Genomic DNA, 18,639 nt, shown 5'->3' on the forward strand with positions numbered 1-18,639 from the left:
TTAATAACGAATTGAATCAGGTTGTCACAGCCATGTGCTGCAGTACTGTTAACATGAGTAATACTGGAGTGTTGTAGGGTGCTTCATTTTTGAGAACACCATTTCTCTCTCAAATACTTAATGTTACACTAATATATTCCTTGTCAAAATGTCATTGCATGTTATTTAGATGGTAATAGTGTGTTAGATTTATTTAACTGTGTGGGATGATAAACTGCACATAATTTGCATTTGAGAAGAAATGCATCAAAGGAATTAACATTTATGAAAATTGTATAATCTTTCAGCTTACTGTCATTGCACAGATGCTAGTGTTTGCTGCTGCACATGAATGCGCTGTTCCTCTTATTTGAGGACGTGTTTAGTATGTTTTTTGAAATTGTAAACTATTTGTCTTTGGAGAGCTTTAAAAATACCCTGTTTCAGTATTTCAAGTAAGCTTTTTGTATTGACTTTAACATTGGCTTTCTTGCGCCGTTAGGTAGCAGTAAATATATTCTGTATATCTCAGGCTCACTAACAGCTTGGCTTTGCTTTGCTAAATGTGGGAATTCCAGATGTATTTCTGTTTATGTTCAAAACATGTGGTCATGGAAAGCTTTCTTTCATACTTATTTCAGAAGCAGATAAGACTGTGTGTTTGAAAGAGATTGTAACCTCTTAAAGGAAAGCAGTAACACCTTTGAGAGGCAAGGATACAAGTCCTTTTCCTATCTACATTTTTCTTTTAGATTTTCATTTTTCTCATGCAGATTTTCAGCTAATACTACAAAAGTAGTTCATGGTCATGCAGCATTTGTTTTACCTGGTTGTACAATGATCTTCTGCACTGGCGTATCTCTGGCAACTTCTCAGGCATCTTCCTTGAAGCTAATGTTCAGTTGTAGTGATGCATACAGGTCAGACATAAGCTAGGTGCACACATTTGAGCTACAAAAATATTTAATCCTTATGGCTGTGTGTTTCAAACCAGGGCTGCAACCCTAATAATAAGTTTGAACATGAGCTTGATGTAATTCAGTGTGCAGAATCCAGGCTCATGGATGGAATTAGGATCTTGATTTACAAACGCAAGAAGTGAGATTACTTGCAAGAAAAAGCTAGGAATTTTAACATTAGATGCTCAATATGAGGAAAAAGTGACAGCAGAAATATAAAAAAACACATTAATTATAGTGGTGCAAATGGTAAAACAGTAGTGGAAGTGAACATGCTTACTTAGGTGATCTCATGAGAAGTCCTTTCCTTTGTGTTGTATCTCCTACTCCATTCTAATAGATGTTTATTAGAATTTGCCATTTTCATGTTGTTCCCTTCTCACCTGATCACATGCTGTAAGAATATTTTCTCAATATTCTTTGCATTATTAAAACATGTACAAAAACCAGGTTTTATTCTCAAAACTTCTCTGTGCCCAAGCCAACGTTTCAAATAATACACTTTCCACGCCAGGTACCTGTTGTAAATGCAATATCCTTTTGAATTTGGACTAGAAGATACTGCTATCTCACATTTGCTGTGGAGCAACTGTGATTAGCATTTTAACGGGACTGTGTTTGTTGAGCTGAGCTTGTCAAAGACCTTACTATGAAAATCATTTATTATATAGCATGTGCTAGCTGAAAAAGAAAACAAACAAAAAAACAGACCCAAAGCACCACCCTGGAAAAGAACAATATAATGTTGCACAATCTTTTTTATATTAATGCTCTGTGTGTTTTTGTTTCAGGAAAGATGTTGGTTTAAGACGTTTTTTTCCGAAGAGTTTACTAGATTCGGTGAAGGTAATTATAGTTCCAGTCCATTGTATACAACTTTAGGAAAAATAAGTGTCAGAAATCTGAAAATTGTGTTAGCATTTTACCTGTATAGCTGTAAAGGAATTACTGTGCAGTTATGTTGTCTTGGTGAAAAAATATCAAAGCTGTTGATCAGATTGGTGGGATATAAATCCCATACTACAGGTGTGCAACTGGCAGAACTAAGATAGTAATGATTCAACGTGGCTTTGCTGAGCTACTGTGAGAGAATTACACCTCTGCTTCTCAAACCTTATGGACAAAAGTTCAAAACAAGTCCTCAGATCCTCTAGTATCAACTGACTTTTTTTTTTTTTGTTCGTTTTCTCCTCTAAATGAGATATCGGAAGAAAGAGGAAGGAGACATGTAAGAAAACAGCATATTTTCAGTGGCAACTTGATAAACCATATTCTGCCTCCCTTCATCAAGACTCTGTCCCACTCATTCAAGGGAGATTTCAAGTAATTTCTACATTTGTTAATCCTAGTTAAGACTGTAAATGGTAGTTGAATCTCACTTCCATTGAAGTCCATATGGTCCCAGAGTAAAAAATAAAATTTTTTCTCAAAAGAGGGATTAAGAATAGTCACCAAGTATTTTTATAGCTATATCCATCTTGATATAAATGTCTTGGTAAAATACCTCTTACCATTCATATGTGAAAGTATAAATCATAAATCAGTATTTTAGAGCTGGGTTTGGTAAGCAGTGATGGTTTTGTATAAATAATAGAGTTTAACTTCAGATTTAGAAAGCTTCTACATTGTGATTTAAATAGATAAACAGAAAAGGTCTGTCATCAAGGGGGTTTGTTTCAAAAGACTTTTGAAAATCAAAAGCTAATGAAGTCAAGTGGATTTGAGTAATCCCTCTGCATGTTAATTTAAGCAATTATCTGAAACTGTATTTTCTACTAACAGGAGAAACGGTGGTGAAATGCTCGAGACAAAAAAGAATGAATAACTGTCTCAAAAATTGTATTATGGAGTCAGAAAACTGACCAACAAAGAAAACTGGTCTTTAGAAATCATGAAATTGAGAGAACAGCAGAAAGAAGTACTAAGAATTGCCAGAAGGTGAAGCTGAATAGGACCTTGTAAAGACATAAAAAAAGTATTGGACTTACAAAGAGGAAAAACAAGGGGAGGAAGAAGAGATCTGCTTTTTAATGAAAATTAAATCCCTATTAAAAATGATCTAGGATTGATTCAGTGATTAAATGACTCTTTGACATTGTGAAAACCAATGATTTTGTACTGGCAGGCAAAGGAAGGCTCCTGATGGCCATGTAAAATAATACATATTATTTTACATGGATATATAAATATCCATATATTAAAGATATTGTAAATACATTTACAATAAAGAAAATTATTTCTCTCTGTTAGTGAGGTAAAGCTTGGACTGTATTACAGTGGTAATCGACGTTGTTGATGTTACACATTTAGGAGATGCCAGCTATACAGAGGGTGTCACTCTATGTATGGGAAGACCAGAAGGCTGGAAAAATGAAAATCACAATATTTAGCAGTTGAAAGTATGAAGTGATATACAGGGATTTAAAAACAGAACGTTCAGCTTTATTTGAGGAGCTCATTAAATACATTTTAAAAGTCAGGAGTTTAAAGACATTGTGTATTAGCTGATCACAGAGTGTCTGTATGACATAATGTTGTAAAAGAAAGCGAGTGCTGTCTTAGGAGATATCTAGGGAGGTTTCTCCAGGAGGAAACACTAAAGACATTGAAAAATGCATTCTCTCTCATATGTGCTGCAAATAGTTCTGTTTATCCATGTTCAAGAAAGAGTAAGTCTGAATAATTCCAAATACATAGGAAAAGTCGCTGAGTCAGCAGGCCTTCCATTTTCATTGCTTCACTAAGAGAAGAATAAGAAACCTTCCTGTGTTTAGCTTAGTAAATGGTGCCTCAGTGATGCCATAACCACTAAGCCATGTTCTAACTAGCTGTATTAAGTATGCCAAACACCATGGGGGGAAAAAATATCTACTTAAACTAAACCAACAGCTGGAGGGCAGGGGGTGGTGCAGGGAAATGGACGCAAGCCAGATTGTCTTTAGTTTGTGAATTAGGAGTCTTCACTTCCACTCTAGAGCATGCCTTGGGCAAAAGCAGAAAAATAAAATGTTCTTAGGAAATATTTAAGAGCAAATTTTCACTGCATTTCCCTTGAAGTTGTCATTTGCAGATACTTCTCATAAATGGTGCTCTTCTGTTACGGAAGAGGTGTGTTTCTCTAACTGACTTTCTATGTTTACACCTTACTAATGATCTCAAAGTGAAGAGTAAGTCATCTTGGTGGACTTAAAGAGCCAAATAACATATGCCATTACACATGGAAGTCAAGATGATGCTGAAACAGGCCAGGGGAACAAACCATGGGCAGAATAAAGTACCTTTTAACAACTGAGTGGTTGAAATACTTGGGACGACTGGAGCTAGCGGAGTTTTTTTCTTTTTGTAGTGTCTTGCTCCTGGTTTTTCCCAGGTGTTTAGTTAAGGCTAAAGTCTTCAATTCCCTTAACATCTGTTTTCTCTCTAAAAAGGATGGTAAAAGACAGGTCCAGTATAGTGTATCTTGAGTCCTAACAAAGTCTTAGGCAGCTCTCGGTGCTGTTGGGAGGTCTCCTGACTGCCAGATGCTTTCTTTATCCTACCCAAGCATCCACAGCCTGTTTAAGAGCAGTGATCCACCTGATAGTTGGTAAAAGGTTCTCCTAAAGTGACACAGTAATTTAAAATTACAATAAAATGGCAGGTGTCTGTGTAAACTTTATAACCTAAAGTTTATGTGCTGAGCTAAAGTTTTTTTTCCAACCTGTATGTGTTGGAAAACTGATTTTGTATGTGAATATACAACACCCTTCAATCACTGCTATTAGAGTGACTCTTTTCTAAACAGTCCTTTTAAAAAGCTCTGGCAATTTGGAGTTCTGAATGTTCTTCAAAGGCTTACTAAAAATGAATGCCTAGTCTGACTGGAAGTGCTAAAGACAAAAGGAAGTTTCTATTTGCGTAGTGCCCGGAGCAGTTAACAGGCGATGCGAAAGAATGAGGAGTTTTGATGCTGTTACAGTAGGACACTCAGATATTGTTTGGTAGAGGAGCAATGGTAATTCCTGTCAACCTTGACATACTGCAAAAATAATCACTATTTTACCTTCTGTAGTTGTTAATTGGAAGATATATTAGAAATGGGTATTACTTAGGTTTTTTAAACACATTCAGTTACTTTAGACATGGGTCAAGCTTGGTAAAAGGAAAAATAATAGATGTGTCTGTGGTTTTCATGTTTTGGCACTACATGATGTAAAGAGTAGGTTGCCTGGCCCTACATTACTCACAGAGCACCCATGTACTCGTAGATCTTTTCCAACCTAAATGGCTCTGTGATTCTTAGGACTAGGGCAGATGAAGAGAAGACACTGCACTTTTGTCTAGATGAATTCTAGTGTTCAGAAAGAGATGTTTTTATTCAGGATTCTTGATTGCTTGTTCAGTTTTGGGGCGTGGTAAAGAAATTGCTTCTCAGATTCAGTTTTTATACAGGCAGATACTTCGCTTTTGACAAGTTTTAGATTAGGAGTTTTGTTTGTGGTGGTTTTTTTTTTATTATTTTATTTTATTAAATGCAGTTGTTTGAAAGCCTGCATGTATCCTTTATATGCTTGCTTTTTCAGGGTACATTATTAGGTGTCTTGCTCTGTCCCACTGTCCCAGATGCTGGGAGGATTTTTGATGCTTTTTCTATGTGGTTATTTCTACCCTGAAAACAATTAATTAAATGATATGTGATATAGTTAAACAGTTTGTTCAGTTACTTTTTACATTAATTTTGAATTTATTATTTAAATTTTATTTTTTTATATGGAAGTTATTTTGCATATTTTCAGACTTGAAGAATCCACTGTTGTGCACAGAGATTCAGATACTGCTACAGCTGAGTTGTTATTACCAGATAAGAAAATGATGATTTAATTTTGAAGTTTTAAAACCTACTATGAAGGTTTAAAACCTCGTATGAACCTATGGTGCTGTGGTTTTGTACTGGTACATAGTTAAAAAGTTGGGAGAAATGAGTAGTCCAGAATAGTTCCTGCAAAGGTTAACATGTCTTTTATTATAATTTATTCAAAAAATTATTAGTTAGATATTCTCTCTATAATATATAGCAGTAGGAATTTTGTTCCCAGGCAGAAGTTAGAAGACACAACTGTTACTTATATTTTGAAGCTTCTTTTTTTTTCTTGAGAATTCTCTGCATCTCATTGATAAAGAAATGGTTAGTGATACTGACTGAAACTCTTCAAATGCACTGTCACTGATTAAATTAATATCATTGATCTTTAAACACTTTATACACAGGCCAAAACACTACGAAAATTAATCCAACAAACATTTCGACAATTTGCCAACCTTAATAGAGAAGAAAGTATTCTGAAATTCTTTGAGATCCTCTCTCCAGTGTACAGATTTGACAAGGAATGCTTCAAGTGTGCTCTCGGTGTAAGTAGGGGGATGTGACAGTCACTAGAATACATGCTGTAGTTATGAGTTGTGTTGGATTTGTTTAATTCTGCAACTAATTGCTTGCTTAGTTCCTGTTTTGATGTAAAGACATTGATTTAATTATCAACAAAATATATTTATTGATTTTATTTAGAACTTTTTCAGTTGACTGTTTAAAAGGTACCATTCATTAGGTAGGGTAAGAATTGTACATTTAAAATTATTTTTATTGGTGATTTGTTGTGAAAGTCAAGCAATTTTTAACCTGGTTTTGTAAGGAGGTGAGACTTCTTGGCTTCTTCTGTTTGTAAATTTTCCTCTAATGCCTTTTAATCTACTAATTTCAAGCAAATTTTGAGAAAAGGCCGTAAGCCTGCAAGCTTTGTGAAAATAGACAAGTAGAAATTAGAACATGCACATCAATGTCCGTGAGAATAGAAGAGGAAATACGGGAAATACAGTGTTCTCCTGTAGACGTAAGATAAAACACATGGAAATGCATTTTTGAGTAGCAGGGATCCGCAGGAAACCAGTCATGAGGAGTTTTGCTACTTATAAAATTACTTGATTTTAATACATTTTAAATTGTTTTAAGAGTTTAAAAGCTTCTAGAGTTTAATTACTAAAAACTGCAATTATAACATTGGAGGATAGTGTTTCCATAGCAAGGTCTTGTCTTACTATTCAAATTTTGCCCTGTCTTTCTCCTTTGATTCTGAAGTCAAGCTGGATTATTTCAGTGGAACTGGCAATTGGCCCAGAAGAAGGAATCAGTTACCTTACAGACAAGGGTGCAAATGTAAGTCTACTTCTGTTTTGTTTTGTTGTTTTTTTGTGGGTTTTTTTTCTCAATTACTGTCTTAACAACCATGACCTATTGCGAACTGAACTTCACAAAAAGGGGAATGACAAGTCTTATCTTTGAGTTAAACACAGAAGAGCTGGGAGATCCAGTATATACAGCTGTTGCTCAGATCTTAACTCATGATTTGGAACTGGAGAAAATGCGGTTGGGTGAAGCTGAGAGACCCTGTCAGCCATAGCACTGAGCTTGTTGGCTTTTGTACCCAATGAAGTGCTCACTTGCAGAATTTGAAGTGTTAGTTATGACTTCTTAACAATGAAACATGCAAATTATTCTATTCTTTCTTAGGAATGTGAAAATCCAGAGCTTGCTTAATCAGTTAGTATTTAGCTTTTTTGCAGCCATTGCTGGCATATTTGCTTTACTTCAGACCCTTAATAGCCTTTTCATTACCTGATGTGCATTGCATTACAGTATTTTCTGTATGTCTCCCTGATGCAAGGAAGTTATTCAGACAGGTTCTTATAGCAAAATATGTGGGACCTTCACAATCACGGCTTAAGTTAAGCCCATGTCCAACTTCTATTGAAATAAATTCAAAGGTAATGAAAAGGTTTGGAGATTAAGAATACATAGCTATCTAGGAACATACCTTTTACAGCAGTCTGGAGGAACGTTGTGTGTACTGTGAGTGCAGGTTCCCTGTGATTAACCTGTTAAGTTTTCTGTCTTAACTTCCAAGAGGTTGTTTCTACTATGTAGATCAGCGTATGCCTGGAGTTACTCAACAGCGACCTCTGTAGGCAGACGTGGTGCTTGGTTTCATTTTGCGAATACTGTGGCTATTTGTGTCTGTTAGCCAGAGCCTAACAGAACCGTAGAAAGAAACAGAGGAACAGATTTCGGCAAGTGTGGTTTGGAGATCAAAGTCTACACCTGCTTTTGCAACATCAGGAATAAAGGCAAAGTATTTTGCTGGAATTTTGAAATTTTCCCCACTTTTTCCATTGCCTTTCTGCAGCCAACTCATCTAGCAGACTTTAATCAAGTGCAAACTATTCAGTATTCAAACAGTGAAGACAAGGACAGAAAAGGCATGTTGCAGCTCAAGATAGCAGGTGCACCTGAGGTATGATACTGACAGTTGTGATTAACTTACCAACTTTGGTTTTCCTGGGAAGGGGTGGAGGTCAGTATGCTCTGAATGAAAGATATCCTGTATATTGTACTTGTGTTCTGATCTGTAACTTCATTCTGGATTTTTCTACTGTCAGCATAATTATGATATACTAAATGTATACTTCACTTCTGTACATGCATGTTTAAACTGAGGACTGCCTATCTTTGTATGTGTGTAAAGACTTCAGTTACTGTTAAACTCTCTTGCTCCTCCTGCAGTTACAGCCAGCGTGTTTTATGTTAACATTTTACATTCTAGGCATTCTGCAGTTCTTAGATTTTTCTTGTTCTTTAAGGGGAAAGGGAAGTCAAGTGTGACTAGTCATCATACTAGTCAGGTATTTTTGTTTTTAAAATAGATTTAGAACACATTGCATGTTTTAGGTTTTGCATCTGGTGCTTGTAGATTTTGACATTTGTAAAAGAAGGTTAATTTAAAAATGCTAGCCCTGAAGTGCGACTTAATAGTTAGTAGCGCATACGTATATGATGCTCGGTCCTAAAGAGGAAACTGAGTAATTTCACTTTTCTGAAAAGGGGAAATAGGAAAAAGGGGAAATTTGTTCCCTCATATTACAGGGAGGCAGAGCTGGAAATGAGATCAAATCTTTTTCTTGGTCCAGTGCACTGGAAAGCAGTCACTGTGGTAGAGGAGGATTGAGGGCAAGTTGGCAAATCTGCACAGAGGGTGATGAATGTTGGCAATATATTAAAATTAATAGCTTGTCCGTATGTGTCTCATCTTTTTTTCCACTGTCCATGTTTTTATTTTTATCTTTTTTGAAGATGGGGGGGGTGTTACCTTTTAGGGAAAGAAATAAATTGCTGCAAAAGGGTAGAAAAAGATAGCACCTGTAAGAACTTTAAGGAACAAGCAGCTTCTTCAGAATTATAATTATTGCCATAAAAGTCATAGCAGTTGTAATGAACAGTGGTTGGTTGGCTGAACGTTTAGCTAGCAGCCACTTACTAAACCCAGATTAGTATTAAATTTGGGTGGAAAGTTTTGCCAGCTGTGCTTTCTGAACCTCATGTTTTGAATTTGCTACATAAAAGGTAAAGCAAGAATCTGGTAGTTCTTTGCTCATCCATGTTCTGCTGTTTACTGTTTGCAAATGTGTGTAAAGTTCTGATGCAATGACACAGCTGTTCTGCTCAGTGTTTGCATCTACAATAATACCTCTTTGTTGGTGCCTTGTTTTTTCCTTCTTTAGCCTCTGACAGTGACAGCACCATCCTTAACCATTGCAGAGAATATGGCTGACTTGATAGACGGATATTGCCGACTGGTGAATGGAGCTACGCAATCTTTTATTATCAGGCCACAGAAAGGTAAGGACACGTTTCATTCTGGTAGCTGCTATACTCCTGTCTATTGAGAGGTTATTTTGCACGTGAATAGAAGACACAAGGTAGCAGCAAACCCCTCATTTTGAAGCTTTTGTCTTTCAGGGGAGGAACCATGAGGTATTTTTGTTATGAGGCATGCCAGCAGTAAATGTCACTCCATCAAAAATGATTTAATGGCTGATAATTTAGACTGATTTTCAGTAATCAGTGCTTTACACTATTCTAAACTTAACTAGCAGAAGTAAATTGTAATTAAAGGCGCTCCTAACAAGGCCGTGTTATCTTGAAATGTGATTCCTTAATATATAAGTGGAAATTCAGAGAGGTTGGTTAGAATGCATTTGGATAAGGTTCTGACTAGTGATAATTTTTTTTAAATTTCTGCATTCCTCCTAGATACTCAGAACATCGCAGTTAAAAAAATAGAAAGTTTGAGAGAAGTCTCCTGAGCTTTTCTCATAAAATAGAACTAAAGCAGAGATGCGTTTTGTAGTGTTGTTGGTTTTGTAGCAACCCACAAACTGGGAGCAGTGAGACAAGGGTGCAGGTACACCTCGCTTTAAAGAGAGAATTTGAATTAAATTTCATTAGATTGTTTTCTCATTTCAGCCAGCTTTAATTATTGAAAACATCCAAGCAAAGCTACTTAAAGATGGAAATTTCTGTCCTCCTGTACTAATCTTTATCTGTGAAAACCCATCCAAATTTTTGGTTTCTAAAAAAATAAACTATTTCCATCTTCCCTGTTTATAATACAAGGAAGTACACAAACTATCCCAGCAGCTCACCAATCTGAAGCTGAGTCCCTTTTTAACCATGTTTTTGCTTTTTTGTTTGGTTTTCCCTGGTTTGTAACTGTTCAAATGAATATTAGTAACATAGTTCAGGTCTCTCCCAGGTCCATATATAGCATCCTGCCTGCGCACAGCACAAAATCCCCAACAAACTGAAACTTGGTCATTGAGTAGTGAAGAAGTGTGATTATAGCGTGTTAGATACTTTGACAGCAATTAGTAATTGTTCAGATTATTCTTAAACTTGCATGTTTGTTAATTCTGACCCTTAGCGTGTGTGAGTGACCTCTAGCTCCAACACAAACAGCTTTGTTAGAGTTTGCGTTAGTCATGCAACCTTACCTCCATACAAAGGAGAATCTTCCCAGCACACAAACTCATCTCTTCTAGCCATCTTGGTGCGCAGCTCAGTGATGATGAACCATTGACACCAAAATTCATCACCAAAAGGATAAGCGTCAGTGATAATGGTAGTTTGTTGTTCTAAAAATGAAACAGGCATCACAACCCAATTTTTTCATTTCACTAGGCTAGTCAATACCTGTAAGCAATTGTCTTTTGTGCCTCCTTTCTGAAAAATGGGTGACGTTTGTTACAATCCTTAGTACTCTGTTCCAAAACTTCCCTTCTGATACCCAGTGGGTTGGCTGTTTTTCAGCCTGAAGTTACAGTAGCCAAAGTTGAGGTTTTAAAACTTTTCCTGATCTTAACACATTTCCTCTCCCCACTTCTCAACCATACTAAGCTAATGGGTAGCTCTGAGACTGTCCTCCACTTTTTCTGTAGAATACGTCCCAATTCTTGCCACTTTGGCACTGGTGGTATTTCAGCAGTTTGGTCCATCCAGTCGACATTGCCAGTGCTATTATCAGCTTGATCCTCTGCCACTAGAATGGCTTTTCGTTTCTTACCTGTACACAAAGGCTCTTCACAAAATACCACTGCCTGATGGTTTCAAATTCTGTCATTCACAACAGCAACTGCAGGCAGTCATGGCCTTCATCGAGTCTTACCTCTGTTCATCCAGTGTGCAAGCTTCCAGTGCTGTGTATTGTGGCGCTGATTGTGCTCCAGTCACATGCACTTCCATTTCTCAGCCAAACCCTGCTCTGCTGTTCTTGCCCCAGGCAAGAGAGCAGCTCCCAGTCAAAATCTCTACAGGATTTACTGTGTCCTCTCCAATGCTTACTTGCTTCACGATGCATACAAGCAGCTGCCATCTAAGATTTGCAGGGCATGTGGGGTCCTGACTATAGGTGGTGACAATATAAATTGACTCACTGCATTTGCACTTTTTCTTTCTAATTTTTGTCTTCCTCTGATCTGACTTGCTTATCATTCAGCTGTTACATCTTCTAGACTCACTAAGCTCGGTGAAGGACATGATCTCAGATTTTTCTGTTGCAGAACTGTGTTGCACTGTGGTTTGCTGGTAGGCATGAATGCAAAATAAATCAGTGCATCTAATGGACTGTGTTTGTGTGATACTCTTATTGGTGTATTTTAACATAAAGCAAATGAGCAGTGATTGAGTTAAAGGAGCATTATATAGCACTTGGGAACACTCCTCTTTATGCAAACATGAAGAGAATCCCTCCAGTTAAAATAAATTGTGGGGTTCTTTTGTCTGAGGGTTATGTTGGTGGTTTTTTTTTAAGTTCATAGCAAAACTCAAGATAATAATTAAACATTTCATAGGAGCTGTCCCTGCCATGATCTGCATTCCCAGAGCCCTTCCACAGTGAGCTCTGATTATATAAGGCACATCAGAAACAAATCATGTAACAACTCTTGATCCAACAGATGTGTTTTCTCCCCTCTTTGAACTTTCTCATCCCCTCTGTTGTAAATTTACATGTTTATTGCAAGTCTCCTCATAAATTATCTTCTTGATTACTAAAAGAATCTGTGTTTTTGTGATATTATCAGTCTTGATATCTGTTAATAACCCAGTTTCTCTTCATTTGGTGAGAGCACTTAGTAACATTTAAGATCTGGACAGCATTTGGCGTATTTCCATTCAGTTTGTTTAATTTTTCATAAACATTTTAGTATTTCTATTATCCCTTTAGACTGATGTGGAAACTTTAAACTTAATATTTGTGTTTCCATTATCACACTTAACTTTTACAAGCGAAGAGCCCAAATGAAGCCACTGATAAAAACTTAAACTGATACTAAGTGGCCGTGTACTGGTTGGGCTATGCACAAAGTAGCATTCCTGTGATCTTAAGTCTAGTGGCTGAGTTTTGTATCTATTAATCACTTTAAACAAGCTTTACAGGTAATGCAAAATTGTCAATTGTCAACACTCTTATAAAAGGCCAAAAAGACTCTGGGGAATAAAAACACCTGAGCAACTGAAATGGTTATCTGATTGTCATTCCTTCATAGCAGAACTCACCTTTACATTGGAACATTCCCTTTGAATCTAAAAAGATTACAGCTAAATGAAAACTGAGAATTTTGAGTTTCAAAATACCAAAATTAAATAATCCATTAAGTTCTCTAAATAAGTTTTTTCTGTTTTCACACAAATTAACCGCAAGCACCGTTTTCACTTTAATGGAATGACAGTGTTTAATAAATCTCATGATACTGTTACCAATTTGACTAGTTTGACATCTCACTGATTTTGCTTTTACAATAATTTCAGTTAGATGAGGGCAGTTTATGTTGTGATGAACCAAAATACTTGAGAGCTCTTTTCATGTCTCCTGGAGCCAGGGGGTGGTAGGAATGGATCTAAGGTATCATCACCTAAAAAGAAAAAAAACCCACAACAGTATATGCACAGTAAAACTCTTCTCCTTATTGCCACTTTACGACAACATATTCCCAACACCAGCATACAAGCTCCCGTATTTATTCCCCTCCCTGCTGTTCTCCAGCCTGACTTTCAGCCACCACCTTTTCAATTACTGTTGCTGCCTTGAACTCCTGAAGCTCCACATGGGGCACCAAAAAGGTGGGTTGGCCAGCAGCCAGCCTCAGCTGCTTGCTCACCCCCTCCTCAGCGGGGCAGGGGGACAGAGTAGGATGAGAAAATTCAGCTGTTGAGAGGAAGGCAGGGAGATCACTTACCAGTTGCCAACATGGGCAAAGCAGACTTGACTGGAGGAAAATCAATTTATTACCAATTTAAATGTATTTGGGTTGTGAGAAGCAAGACAAACATTAAAAAAAAAAAGCTTCTCTGTCAACTTTTACCCGTTCCCAGCTGCCCCCCCGGCTCCCGGCCCCTCTGCCCCCGCGGGCCGTGCCGTGCCGTGTGTCAGCCCGTGCCAGCCCCTCAGCCCCGCTCCCGCCTCCTGCCCCGTCTCCCTGCGCCAGCGCGGGCCCTGCCCCGGGCTGCGGCCCTTCAGGGACCCGCTGCTCCCGCCGGGGCTCGCCAGGGCCGCAGCTCCTGCAGGACAGAGCCCCCAGCTGCGGCCTGGGGCCCTCCCCGGGCTGCAGGCTGGGGCTCTGCCCCGGCGGGGGCTCGCCAGGGCTGCAGGGGAGCCCTGCTCCGGGCCTGCGGCACCTCCTGCCCTCCTCCTGCTGCGGGCTGGGGCTGCCGCTGCTGCCGCTGCCCCCTGGGCTGCCTCCTCCTCGGCCTGGGCCGCCCGTGGCCCTTGGGGAAACCTGTGTCCCCGCTCCCCGGTGCCCCCGGCTTGGCTGAGGGGCTCAGCTGTGCCCTGCGGGGGGGGGCTGTGGCCAGACCGGGGCAGCCCTGGCCTCCCCTCACAGAGGCTGTGCTGCAGCTCCTGCTGCCAGTGCCTGGGCACGGGCATGCCAATACAATCATGCATATCCCGATTTCTAACTGGATATAGAATTCGGCAAAACATTGTGGGTTTCAACTTGTGAAAAACAACATATGCTTTTACCGTGATGCTGTTAGTAACAAATTTTGACTTTAGACCTCCAAGGGTACTAATTAATGTTTCGTATTTTATTTGGGATATAAGCTGTAAACAAGTGAGCACCAACTTGGGAAATGCTGCCTGAAGTGAGCAGTGTGTATCCAGCAAGCATGTAGGTGTCTATAAGATACGCTTTGAACTGCCATTTCAACAGTAGTTCCATGTGAATGAATTTTCCTTGAATTTTCTCCAGTGAAAGGGGAGGCATCTCTAATACTGTGTAATAGTAGTTTTTCATTTCTGGTTGCCTCTTTTTTTTTTTCCTACACATACACTTGCTTACTTCCCATTTCCCCTCTCCATATCTGGCTCCCCACTTGACATGTATCTCCAGCAGCCACAATGGGAATGTTGTCCATGAGGGCGGTCAATGCATACATCAGATGGTGGCTTAAGAGCAGTGCTGTGTGCTCTTTCCTTCTCCCCAGGGCTGAGTGTGCATTGCCCACCTCTCCTACCCCCATCAACCCAGAGGACGAGGGCCCAGTTCCATTCAGTGCATGACAGTGGATTGTTCTGGTACTAATGAGAACAATATATATATCAGTCATGCATCGTGGAAATTGCCCAAGGACAGTGAAAAGGAAGATGATCAGATATAACAGGAGTTTAGCTATGTTGAACCCATGCGTGCTGCTTGTTTTTCCAACCAATCTGGAAACAAGCAAACATTTAACTTGTGTTAGAGTCTGCTTTTCTTTGTCTGCCCATCTCATTTCCTCTCACAGTTTTCCAGCCATCTTCAATTCCTTTCACCTTTGTCACACTCTACTTGTTAACTACATCATACTACTTCTCAACCAATTACGTAATACCACTTCTAGTCACGATCTCCTTACCTCACAAAACGTGTAGAATGAGTTTACTGTGAAGATGGAATCAGGATTTTATTGTGAAAGTGATCTTTTACTATCATTCTTGCTTTGTATTTTGTACTGACAGGAAGCTGTTCAGTAAGTCAGTCATGCAGACTTGCAGGAACAGAACAGGGTTCTCATTGTTAAGGAAATTTAATACTGCACTGGAAAGATAGATTCTATCTTTATCTCTCTCAGATCCTTTTTGATAGGTAGTAATTGACTTAAGCATACACTAGCAGTTGCCATGTCTGGTATTTCTCACTTTCTTAAGAGGTTGGGGCTACATTTGCAGGAGAGAGAACCTGATCTCTGCAGCTGAGGTCAGTACTTTAAACATATGAAGCATTCTGGCCCTCCAAGTGTTACAAAATCGTTCACTGACTTTCTGAAGTCCCCAAATACGACACTGATGTGCTCCTCCCCCCCAAAAAAACCTGGAGGAAATTAAAATTCCATCTCTAGAATACAGTTTTAGTAGTATGCAGTTAATATGCAATGGAGCTACATATTTAAGAGCAAGACTTTTGAATAGCTGCTTACTAATTGTGCATCCATTATCTTGATTTAAAAACATGGAATGATGAAGTTAACTGTGCAGTTTAATAAAGCTCTTTTAATACGGAAGTTTGTATCACATTCTAAACCTTTAAAAACAACAGACTGCAAGTATGTTTCACCAGTAAGACCTGTGATTCATCAGCAACATCTAAACCATTAAATCCGCTGCCAAATGTAGGAGCAGTGTTGGAATGACTAGCAGTAGCAGCATAGCTTGGTGTAAACTACAACACAGGGTGCTTTCACAAATAATGGGTGACAGCTGATGTAGGTATCAAATGGAATTTAAGATCCTTTTGAGTGTTGTTCACAACCCTAGGGAGGTCTGCATAGTAGCAGGCATGACTCTTCTACCTGTTTCTCCAATCTTGATGTCTTTTGCTCAGTTCCATCCAGTGTGAAGCCTCTAGTGCCCATTACAGTCTCCTTTTTGGGCACCTAGCCTCCAGTCTTCTATTGCCAGGCTGCCACCTTCATGCCTTTGACCTTATACTTGTCACTCCACCCTACTTCTAAGGATCGCTGCCTTTTGTTTCCGTCCCCCAAAGGTATCATTTACCCTAAACTATTACAATACCTTTATCTCCCACCTCATGCTTCTTGTATAATCTTGCTGTTCCTCATTCGGTAGTGACTTTGCCGAGCTGCTCTAGGTCATCTTCCAAATCACAACTTCCTGTTTGCCACCTTTCCTGCATCATCTTTTTCAACAGCCCCTGTCAGACAGATCAAAACAGAGTTAGGTTGATGAGCCAAATAATGATGTTCTACCTTCAGACAGCAAAAGAATTGTAAGGAAATACTGTAGTTTGCCATGTTGAGCATGGCGTCTGGGAATTGGGCACATCTTGGTGTGCACAAAGGTGAGACTGTAGTTTACTTGTATGATGTCTGGAAGTTTCAGAAATTTTAACATGTGCTAAAAACAAACTAGAATTTACATGATTTTCTATAAACAGAAAATGGTGACATATACTAGAAGTGTGGCTATCCAGTTTTCTCTCAGGTCACTTTGTCAGTACTAAGTGATTTAGAGAGTGAAGCCCATTTTAATTGCCTACCTCCTGTCCTTCCCTGCATACTTCAATCTTTTGTAAATTGTTGGTGTTTTAGTAAAGGATTAGTAACTTTTCCATCATCCCTCCCCACAGGTATATCAGGTGTCTCATCAAAGCCAATAGGGGACAAAACCCCCTTGAATATGTACATCCAAGCTTTTATACACCATACCATTATCAAAGAAAAGACTGTCAAGGATTGGAAATAGTTCACAAAAAGCTAATTTCATCTCTGGATACTACGTGTTACTGTTGTGTATTCTCAACCAAATGTGAAATCAATATGATAAGTTACCTGCGTTAATGATTTATGTTAGTTGTCTTACTTGGAAGTCAAGTTGGCTGCAATTGTTTTATTTATATGTTAGCACTTAGCACATCTTGGAGATAAAAGCATTTCTTACTAGAGAGATGAGATACTGTCATACCTTCTGCAGGTGATTTATTAGAGTTATTTGTTAAGAGTAAAAAACTTTTATATTCCATATACATTGTTTTCTCAGATAAGAGTTTGCCAAAAGGTCTTTATCACTGGTTAGAAGGAGTTGTGTTGATATGCTGCTCTTAATATATGTATAGAGCAGTCTTTTGAATCAGCATAAGTTTCCCTGAGAGATTGTGATGATTATTGTTTTAGGGATGTACATATTGCACATTGAGAGAGGTTATTTGGAGACTTGAAAAAGTTTTAATCCTGTTTTCCTCTTGTTTACACAGAAGGTGAAAGAGCTTTACCATCAATACCAAAGTAAGTTTTATGTTTTCTTACATATTTAAAAATGCTTTGAAAAATAGTTTTGCTTAAGTGACACTTTAGGACTTTTTATATGTGCTTGATTTTTATTTTTGCTTTTGGATTCTAGGACAAATAGCAGGTGGTGATTTGGGACCAAGGGGCATAAATGACTGACAGCAGTATTAAACTATAAGGATACCAGAAATAAAACCTGAGGAAAAAAAGTGCATAATGCATCCATCATATTTGACAGTAACAAAAGAAGGATGTTTTGGAAAAGACTTGACTGGGATTCAGGCTATTTGTTTTGAGTCCATGAATAAATTTAAGTATATGCGTGATGCTAAACAGTTTTTGAATTGTGGTTTCAGTCTGTGCTCTTGTTTTTCTTATTTGTCCCTTTTTCTGCTATGTGAAATACAGAAAATACTTTTTTTTCCCCCTTATATCATGAATCTGTTGTGTCACCTTTTGTTAATAAAATTTCCATAATGGGGCCAGTCTAAGTTGGGATCTCTAGGTTCAGTGTAATAAAGAATACCATTTACATGGCAAATAATTTTAAATCTTTTTTTTTTTTTTAATATAGTAATGTAAAAATATTCTTCTTTGATAGTAATTGTGGATTTGTAAAATTGCTAATCTATATTGGGCAAACAGATTTGCTTTTTTTTTCCCCTCTGGCTGGTTTTATGGCTGGTTTTATGGTGATACTGTATCAAAGGTATGCTGAGACTTTCTGTCTGCATCTAATAATTCTTATAAAGTATTCTAAGATATATCTGCATTTTTCTTCTTTCCAAGCTTTAAGGTAAATAATAAAAGATTTCTCATTAACTATGTTTGAACTAAGAATACATCTTACGTTGTTTGGGAGTTGGTTGGGAGTCCATAATGCAGTGGTAGGCAAGCCTGTTAATTCTGCCTGCTGATTCTCTACACTCCTGGTGTCAGTAGCTACATCGCCATCCTGTCGGGCAGTTTGTGATGGTTCTCTCCCCTTTCCACAGACAGTTCATTATTGCAGCCTCCTGAACTTCAGTTTACCAAGCCACTTTTTTTATT

The 18,639-nt window shown here is 38.3% G+C and overlaps 1 protein-coding gene across 9 annotated transcripts in view; it reads left to right on the forward strand.

The window, feature by feature from the left end:
* PTK2 (protein tyrosine kinase 2) overlaps positions 1–18,639 on the forward strand; it is a 223,860-nt gene that overhangs the window by 135,087 nt on the left and 70,134 nt on the right. For all 9 annotated transcript variants that reach the window (XM_055703764.1, XM_055703765.1, XM_027809156.2 and 6 more), the window contains 6 exons: positions 1,730–1,784; positions 6,186–6,326; positions 7,051–7,128; positions 8,156–8,263; positions 9,528–9,645; positions 17,556–17,586. In XM_055703764.1, the coding sequence (XP_055559739.1) occupies positions 1,730–1,784; positions 6,186–6,326; positions 7,051–7,128; positions 8,156–8,263; positions 9,528–9,645; positions 17,556–17,586 (531 nt within the window). The remainder of the gene's footprint in view (positions 1–1,729; positions 1,785–6,185; positions 6,327–7,050; positions 7,129–8,155; positions 8,264–9,527; positions 9,646–17,555; positions 17,587–18,639) is intronic.

This window comes from Falco cherrug, chromosome 3 (genome assembly GCF_023634085.1).
Source record: "Falco cherrug isolate bFalChe1 chromosome 3, bFalChe1.pri, whole genome shotgun sequence".
Taxonomy (NCBI): Eukaryota; Metazoa; Chordata; class Aves; order Falconiformes; family Falconidae; genus Falco; species Falco cherrug.